The following is a 9,568-nucleotide window of genomic DNA, read 5'->3' as shown; positions in this document are numbered from 1 at the left end:
CTGTCCTCCTTACTGGCAACAGTGTGCTCTGTCCTTCTAGGGATATTTTATACAAATGCAGTGAGACCTGCAAGAGTCAGAACCCATGTGAGCTGGAAACCTGCCGTAGAAGAAAAACTATTTTCCACTAAAACAAGTGATAGGATAGTGGTAAGACTGTCCCTTTCAAAGGTGGAGAACTTGTAAGACCTGGAAAAACAAGGCAATTGCAGCTCTCAAAGGTTTCAAAATATACGTATATATTTAAAGACATGTAGCTTTACTGGACAATAGTTAGACACCACACACGCTATTTTAAATCTTGTATTTTTTAACAATGGGCTCAGGCATAAGAACAATTTTAAGGATTGTGCAGGACCGTACAATGTTTCATTCTGTTGTGCACAGAGTCACTTGTGGGTCAGCGCCAACTCAATGGCACCGATCATTTTCATTTAACTCTATTTAGTTTCAAATTAATAAATCGCTTTTGTTACTTAAGGCTGTCTAATACTCCATTGCACCATCATTCATCTAATGCCTACTGGTGAACATCAGGCTGTTTTAACACTGTGTGACTACAAACACTGCTCTAACAGCTTTTCTGTACATGTCATTTCTGTACACACAGGAAGACACCTTTAAGGGATTCCTAGAGGCAGAATTGCAGGACTGCTGTTTCCATGGGCACTGATTATTAAAAAAAAAAATCCTTCACAACTTCAATACGTCCAACTGTGAGCATTTTTGTTTTTGTGGTACAATCCATCCTGAAGGTTGTAATCCTTGATCTTCATCAATTCAGTACGTCAAGTCCTTTCAGTAAGCAAAGCTGTGCCACCTGCATATCAGTCCTGAAGCCATTCTTTTCATCGTTCAGTTTCTCAAGACTTATGCAGCACACAAATTGCGTAAATATGGTGGAAGGACACAACTCTGATGCACACCTTTTAAACCGTTATTTTGAACCATGCAGTAATCCCCTTGTTCTGTTTGAATAACAGCCTCGTTGTCTATGCACTGGCTCCAGATAAACAAAATTAGTGTTCTGGAATTCCCATTCTTTTCATTGTTATTCATGGTTTGTTATGATCCACATAGTTGAATGCCTTGCATAGTCAATGAAATACAAGTGAACCTCTTTCTGGTAGTCTCTGCTTTCAGTTAAGAGTCATCTGATACCAGTAATGATTTCTCCCTGCTTTAAAAGAAATTAAGCACTTTGTGGTCAGTTGCAACTATGTCTTCCCCATTTTGCCAAGCTTTGGAATTAGCCATTTTAAAAATGCAGACTCTTACACTAAATTTTACGTACTCAATTTTTATTTTTCATAATTACTTTAATTCTCACATTCTTAATCTATGTACAGCATTTGTACACCTTGGTAATTAAACATTCTCATATCTATACAAATATAAGAGAAAAATTAGCAATACAGTCTAATGACCGACAAGCATTCATTTTCTTGTAAAAACATAAATGGTAGGAATAGCAAAAAGACTTCTTGAGAAATTCAATTTAACTTTAAAATCAATTTTAGTCAGGAAGACTTCTTTAGACAAATAAGTAGTTAAATGTATAAATTCTAAATACACCACACTGTGGGCTGTATTTTACTCATTTTTGGTCAGATATTATTCTAGGATGATTTAATTGGCTAACTTTTAATTTGAGGAATACCACCATTACCCTAAAATATAAAGTGATGTTTCCTAGGGAAGTATGGCTTGATGAGAATCTTAAATTTCTGACTCAACTTCATTCTACTATAATCACTTTTAAAAGGCAACTCCTTTTTTTCTGACAGAACAAACTAAAATTTTATTATTAGAATATTACCCATAATTACCCAGTCAGTATTGAAGAAAAATGGTTAACATTAATAAAAATATTGACAAATTGAAGCTAGAATTAGCTCTAAAATATTTTATTTTTCCATTAAGTGGATGGCTAGGTAATCAGCAGCCATGCTGTTAAAGACTGCTGTATTTTGGCAAAAGTGGTTCAGATTAATGAAACAAAAGCATTAACAGTCTCTACATTTTAAATTTCTCAAAATGAAATCACAACTTCTGATTTAACTTTTAGGGGCAAGACAGGGTAAAATTGAAGTAGCACACCTTCTATTTTTGTCCACAAATAAAAGTCACCATCAGTACAAATGATACTATAAGGAAATAGACACATGGTTATATAACAGGCTTCCCAACAAAGGGTCTTGTGATAGAACTCTCAGAACCATTCCATATTTCCTGGAACAGCAGACTAAGAATTTTCAAAAATTCAAGTAATCATTTTAGTTTTGATACTACATACCACTCTATGAAAAACTCATGTGTCTTCTGTGTCATTCGGCAAAGAAAGGACAAAGGAGAATACTCTGCCAAATTATACCTGCTACTCCATTCGGTGCCCAGTCTTTGATCACCCATTGTGATCCAGTGCTCTCAAACGTGATCTAACCCACCCAGCCTCACCCTAAATCAGTATTCCTTTGCAGCAAGAGTCTAATTTCCTTTCTGTCAACGAATTTCCTATTTTCCAGAAGACTAATAATTTTATGGTTTGCCACTGATCCGAATATATCATAATTCAAAGAAAATGCTATAATGCTTAAAGTTTAATAATAGTAGAAATGGAAATTTGATTACTTTAGTATTAAGTTGCAGTTCAAGTGCTCTGTAAATATAAGGGATATTTAGCAAGAAAATGCAGTTTGTAAACCCTACTTGGGTTTTCTAACTACTTTACAGTCTTGCTTTGATCACTAGTCATGACAAAAAGGCAAGCAAAGGCGCATTTTTGGAGGAAGAGATAACTGAAGATATCTTGGAACTGACAAAGGCATTTTATAACTACAATAAAGGAATATCCGACTCAGTACATCCGTTAATAATGGAAAAGACTGGGACCCCTATTGATCACTGAGCTTTGGAAAAATACATTAGTCTATTCTTCCCTTGTAACTGCAGTCCTTTAATTAAGGACAATGGACATAAACCCAGAGAGAAGGCCTATCTATAAGATTCTATACTGAATATGCCAGCATCACAATCCAGCTTTACCAGATCACAAAACACACCACTTTACCCATGCATTACTTTTGGTATCTCTGAAACATTTGAAAAATACTTTTCTGTGAATTACTAGAGGGTAAGGAATGGGCCTTTTTAGATACATTACAATGATCTCTAGCAGAACTTGGCGTCCTCCTTCCATTAACAGTAACTGAATGTTTCAACTCTATCTTAAGGGAAGATTGCCAGTTTTCATCTCTTAGGCTTCTCCAAGATTTTGAATGTTCTGTATCAGTTTGTGTCTTGAAGGGCCTATCATTAGAATTCTTCTTCTGCCCCATTAGCAGTTTGTCTGGAGAAAAGGATGCAGCCCGTAACTGATACCCATCTGGGGATCCTTTTTGCCGGTTTAGCGCCGTTTCTTCTTTATCCACCTCTTTCTGAAGTTGTAATGCCAATAACCTGTCCTGTTCTTCTTGTTTATGTCTTTCAAAAAGTAGATGCTCCAACTCAATCAGTTTCTGGGTCAAGTTGATTTCTGTTTCCTCTTGGTTTGGGGAGGTTCTCTTTCTTTTTGCAGAAAAGCATGGATCCTTAACTGCTTCAGAGGAAGATTCCTGGTTATTTCTTTTGGAAATATCACTACTGATCGGTAAGCTGGTTGCTTCATTTGTCTCTACTGTGCCCTTACCAGTGATCTGTGTCGTGTCAGAGAGATTGAGCCCGCTCTCTGTTTCACCACAAGATTTAACTGCCTCTTTTCCAGAGCGGGGAATTCTGATCTTAGGTTCCTCATGATTTACGGCATATAACTCTTTATCATGATTGATTGGTCTTGTTTTCACTTCTCCTTCAAGACACCATTCTGCAGCACAGGCACTTAACTGAGGCATAGAAGACTCCACGGAAGATTTTGCGTCCTCTTCACTTTCAAGGTCAATCTGCGGAGAAAGTGTTGGCATATCTTCTTCAAATTCTGTGTCTTGCCACATAGGGCTCTTCAAATCTCCACTGTCAGTTTCCTATAGAAAAAATTTAAAGTCTGAGTGATCTAGGAAAAACTCTAAGCTACAGTAAATAGGTCTAATTACATTACTTTCATAGCTGGGTTGTTATAAATTATTTATTAATAAAGTATGTGCCTTCTTAATAATTCTTGCAGTCCGTATGGCAATCTGCATTGAGGCACGACTTCACTTTACTCTAGCGAAAGCCTATATATTTAAACCCACACATTAGATTATACAGGAGGGCAATAAACCAAACCAAACTCACTGCCATTGAGTTGATGACGACTCAGTGACCCTACAGGACAGGGCAGAACTGGGCCTATGAATTCTGAGATTATAACTGTTCACAGGAGTAGAAAACCCCATCTTTCTCCCAAGGAGTGGCTCGTAGTTTCAAACCGCGGACCTTTCGGATGGCAACCAAATGAATAACCAGCACACCACCCGTGTTCCATCATATGCTAAATAGCTGGTACTGAACCCTGACCTTTCTTTCACTTTATACATTTCCTCTAGCCCAGGAGTGTCCCTTTCTATGCTATTTTGGGCTATATTTCTACTCTGTATCTTGCATTTTGTTGAAGCTTATACACTCCTTTGGAGAATACTTTTTTCGTGTATTTACAATAAAAAACTAACCACAGATTTACGAAGTATTATTGTAACATGAAAAACCTAATCTGTGATCATGTATACTATTAATATTTTAAATAATATCTAATAGTAAGTCTAATATTTCAAAGTAAAAAATATGCACAGTCCCATTCAATATCCTATGTTCTTCACGCAGTCTAACCAGACCATACTTCAAATCTGATTTTTCCCATTTACATGTCTTGGGTAGGTCAAGTCCTAGGATTAGTTTTAACCACAGCAAAACCCTTAAAAGAAAGGCTTAAATGAAGGTATTCCTCAAAGCCAAGATTATTTCTTGATGAAGCACCGACATCTGTTCTGCTCTGCATCCCTCCCTCCTGAGTGTATTTCATATGAACACAGAGTTTGAATTGACCAAATTGGAAGCTTTTGAGTTTTGCTGTGCTTGTGAACACCTGAGTTGGAAAAATACCACAAACCCACAACTCCCTCAACTCCTAGTCCCACTATGACCCAGATTATCTGACTTCAGTCTATCTTCCAGCTCTAGCTGAGGGCCTTTGGGCAACACTTTGTACCTCAGCTTTCCCTCTAAAATGGGGATAAAAACCTACCTTACACAGTTGATAAGGCAATACATACAATAGCTAGTAGATTAAAAATGGCCAGTAAATGTTAGATCTATCAAACCCCCACCCAGATGAGTTAAAAGAGTTTAGAAAACTGTGTTCTCTTTCTACATAGGAAACTGACCTTTTTTATTTTTTTGGGAAATCAGATAAAAGTGGGTTATCGGTTATGTTGGTAACCATGTAGCTTAAGGTAAAAATGACCTCTGATTTCTAGTGCCTGAAACTGTATGAGAATTATGAATGATCTATGAGAGGAAGCCATAGACCTTATGGCTGGGTGTGTACTAAGCCAGAGCCCTGAGAAACTATACCCAGGGTGGTGATAAGAGATAACTGACTCTCAGGTGGCAAGGGGATTCTAGGAGGATGGCTATGTATGGTTTCGGTCTCACGCCTAGCCTGTCACTGGGAACTCTCGCCAGACGCTCAACCTGACACTGCCATGCTGTATGGCCCAGCCTGTACTCTCTAAGGGAACAGGTGTTGTTCCACTTTGTGAGTTTGATTATCGAGGTCAGGGATCAGCAAACCAAAGCCTGCCTCTACCTGTTTCTGTAAGTAATTTTTTCTGGAACACAGAAAGGTTGACTTATTTAATGTATTGCCTATAGATACTTAAATATTACAATGGCAGAGACAACAAGAATCGACTAGTTGTGATAAAGAGCATTGACTACAAAATCTAACATTTAAAAAGTGGGCTTCAAAACATTTGTGTGAGAATGAAATTGTGGAAAGACAATGACATTTTTTCACGAACTTTCTGAAACTCCAGTATAAATCTGGACCTTTAAAGAGAGTAAGTAACGGCTAAGATGACTAAGAAAGGGTGCTCAACTTATCGCAGCCACTTAAAACAATTGTACATATAAACAAAGTAAAGATGGCAAATGCTTTGGTACTTTATTCTCACCTCAACTGAAAGGTAGGAAAAGGAATGGGGGACAAATAGGTAACAGAGTATGCTACAGTATTATCAACATGTCACATAAGAACACCTTCAGTAACAACATACCTCGGACATACAACTTTTCCTATCTTCTTCTATAACTTCAGGCTGTGAGGCTGATCCAAAAAGAGACTTAGGCGACAAATACCTTAAAAAAAAAATAAATGTCTGCTTTGAAAGAGAAGCACACAATTTAATAATGCCAGATTAAATACTTAAGCTTGAAAAAAAATAATTAAGCTTGAGGCTGGCTGATTTGCTGCCTGGGTAAGTATATTCTAAAATCTATTTTATCTCCTTGTCTCAGGTATTCTAGTTTAGCTCCAGAATAAAACTAACAAGGGCAAAATACTAATATCTTAAAAGTAGAGAAGGGATATAAAAATAGTATTGAACTATTTCTTAATTCTTAAAAAAATAACACCAACGTAATATGATTGTACTATCTTCCTAAAGTAATGGAGATGAAATTTTAGTCATGAGAGTGGATCAATAGGTTACTTTCTTTTTTATGCAAAAAACATTGGTTATTAATGTTTCTTAACTCTACATCTGGAAGAGTCCATGATTAAATTTACAATTTTATTATGGAAATTCCATTATATACATATTTTATATCAACTACTGCTTAGCCAAATGCCTGAGTTAATTATGACTCAAAGCAACCTTATAGGCAAGAAATGCTCTATAGCTATTCTGAGACTGTTCATGTTTACAGGAGCTGACATCGTTTCCAAAACTGTACATCTTTTTTTTTTTGAGCTTTTGATTTCTTTTTTTTTTTTGTTTTAAACGTTTTATTAGGGGCTCATACAACTCTTATCACAGTCCATACATATACATACATCAATTGTATAAAGCACATCTATACATTCTTTGCCCTAATCATTTTCTTTTCTTTCTTTCTTTTTTTACATTTTATTAGGGACTCACACAACTCTTATCACAATCCATACATATACATACATCAATTGTATAAAGCACATCCATACATTCCCTGCCCCAATCATTCTCAAAGCATTTGCTCTCCACTTAAGCCCTTTGCATCAGGTCCTCTTTTTTTTTCCCCTCCCTCCCCGCTGCCCCCTCCCTCATGTGCCCTTTGTAATTTATACATCGTTATTTTGTAAAACTGTACATCTTCATGGAACAGGCAGTTTTATTTTTCTCCCTCGGAGTGGCTGGTGGGTATGACTCATCACCAACCTTGGGCTAGGAGCCAAATCCTTACCTCATGTGAATCCTTATCTGCTGAGTTAGAGAAATATAAATGTATTAATCTATCAGCATAGCATTTCTACATTTCTAAGTATATATTCTATTATTTTTAATAACTACTGAATTTTTAAATTGCTACTGAAATTTTGAATTGATAGTTAAAAATACTATGAAGGGGAAAATTGAAAGGGAGATTATGAGATGGTATGGATTATAAAGACTATAGGAAAAAAATCCAAATACACCAGCATACAAAACTGCTTGAAAATAGCAAAAATATGCCAAACTGTTAGTTAACTTTAAGTGGTAATAACTTTGGGTAATTTTCAATGAGCAAAGCTAGCTATTATTTTTTAAACAAAGCTATTGTGTCAAAAGTAAGTAGTAGTTACCATAATATAAACTCTAGAGAAGGTTCTTATGTTAAAAGAAAAAAAAATTTCCCTTATAGGCAAGCCAGGGGACCAACTCACAAATTTAATGACACCAGCCCAAATACTTTGTAAACTTCTGGGACCCAGCACTACCTCTGGATGCATTCATGGTCATTAATGTGGGGTTAATACATGGATTTTTATATGTTGAAATACCTTTGCATTCCTAGGATATATTCCAGTTGGTGGTGGTATATAAAAATGATCTTGAATTTGGTCTGAAATTAAAAAAAAAAAAAGGATTTTGGACCAGTAGGAAGTCAAAAATATCAGAAGGGTAAAAGTTCTTTTCTTGCAATACTTTTGTCTGGCCACGATAGCAGGACAACCCTGGCTTGAGCTCTTCATTTCTAATAGTGGCACTTCCATCTATAAACTCCACGTGGGAAACGCTTTTGTTGCATACTACTTCTGTGGTAGTATTTTCTAAAGTTCCTGAGAACGCTCTTCTTTGATCCACTGGTTGTTTAGTTTTTCCATATATCGGTGCATTTTCCATCTGTTATAAATTTAGAGTTTTACTTCATGATGGTCAGTGTTCTGTGCACATGTTACATCCAGCTGGCTAATGTTGCGGTAAGTCCTCCATTTCCTTATTGATCTTCTATCTGGCTGTACTATCTACTATTAAAAGCAAAGTATTGACGTTTCAAACAAATTTTTTAGACTATTTCTTCCTTCAAGTCTATCAATTTTAAGCGTGCTTATATAAAATATCGTTTTGATGAGTTGACTCACTTATCAATACAGGAAGTGGTTGGTGTATTTTACTAACTTTTTACTTAAAGTCTGACAGTAGTCCAATCACCACAGATCTCTTTTGGTTACTGTTTCCAGGAAACATCCTTCTACATCCTTTTGCTTTCCACTCATTTGTCTTTGGAACTCACCTAAAGGAAGCCTATTGCAGGTAACAGATAATTTTAAAAATCCAGCGTGTCAGTGATGTCTTTTAATTCAGTTTACTGCATTCACATTTTAGCCATTTCTGACAGAGAAGGGCGTCTTCCATTCTGTTGTTGGCGCCCATGGCACGTAACTTGTGTTCTTTGTTTCCTCTGTTCCTGCTTTTGGCGTTTGATATTTTTAAAAACACTACTTGGATTCTCTCATTTTTTTTTCTCTTTATTTTTTAGTTGTTTTCTTTTTCTTAGTGGTAACCCTAGGATTATAATTAACATCATGAACTTACAACAATCTATTCTGAATTAATACTAAAAGCTTCAATAGTACACCAAGTCTGCTCCTGTACAGTTCCACTGCTCCCTATTTGTTACTATCGTAACATTTTTGTACACTGGACTCATTAACGTAGAACGATCAATTATTGGCTATACATTTATCTTTTAAATCATACAGGAAAAAAGCGCAGGAACACAGGCTCTTACACTTACTAATGTAATTACCTTCACCATTGTTTTTTCTTAGAGCTTCAAGTTCCTGTCTAGTGTCTTCATTTCAGCCTGAAAAACTCTCTAGCATTTCTTGAAGGACAGGGCTATTACCAATAAATTCCCTCATCTATTGTTTATCTGAGAATGCCCACATTTTGACTTTCATTATGAAGGGCAATTTTCCTGCAAATAGAATCCTTGGTTCAAAGTTGTTTTGGTGTTTTTTTTTGGTGGGGGGGCGGCGGGAAGTTTCCGGAAAAAAACAACCAACAGAAAACCTGGTGGACAATTTCTGAAAGAGCTGTAACACTGGCTCAAAGTATTTCTCTTTCAGCAT

General features: G+C 36.3%; 1 protein-coding gene and 1 pseudogene across 1 annotated transcript in view; both read right to left on the bottom strand.

Annotated features, from left to right (window-relative positions):
• Positions 1–232: 232 nt before the first annotated feature.
• Positions 233–9,568, bottom strand: part of RNF168 (ring finger protein 168) — a 35,393-nt gene continuing 26,057 nt past the window's right edge. The window contains exons 5-6 of the mRNA XM_075556259.1: positions 6,252–6,333; positions 233–4,019 (exon numbers count right to left, since the gene is read on the bottom strand). Coding sequence (XP_075412374.1) covers positions 3,078–4,019; positions 6,252–6,333 — 1,024 coding nt within the window. The 3' untranslated portion in view covers positions 233–3,077. The remainder of the gene's footprint in view (positions 4,020–6,251; positions 6,334–9,568) is intronic.
• On the bottom strand, positions 9,473–9,543 carry LOC142455773 (U7 small nuclear RNA; annotated as a pseudogene).

The sequence above is a fragment of the Tenrec ecaudatus genome, chromosome 8 (genome assembly GCF_050624435.1).
Source record: "Tenrec ecaudatus isolate mTenEca1 chromosome 8, mTenEca1.hap1, whole genome shotgun sequence".
In the NCBI taxonomy this organism is placed as follows: Eukaryota; Metazoa; Chordata; class Mammalia; order Afrosoricida; family Tenrecidae; genus Tenrec; species Tenrec ecaudatus.
This window is presented reverse-complemented; position numbering and strand designations above follow the sequence as displayed.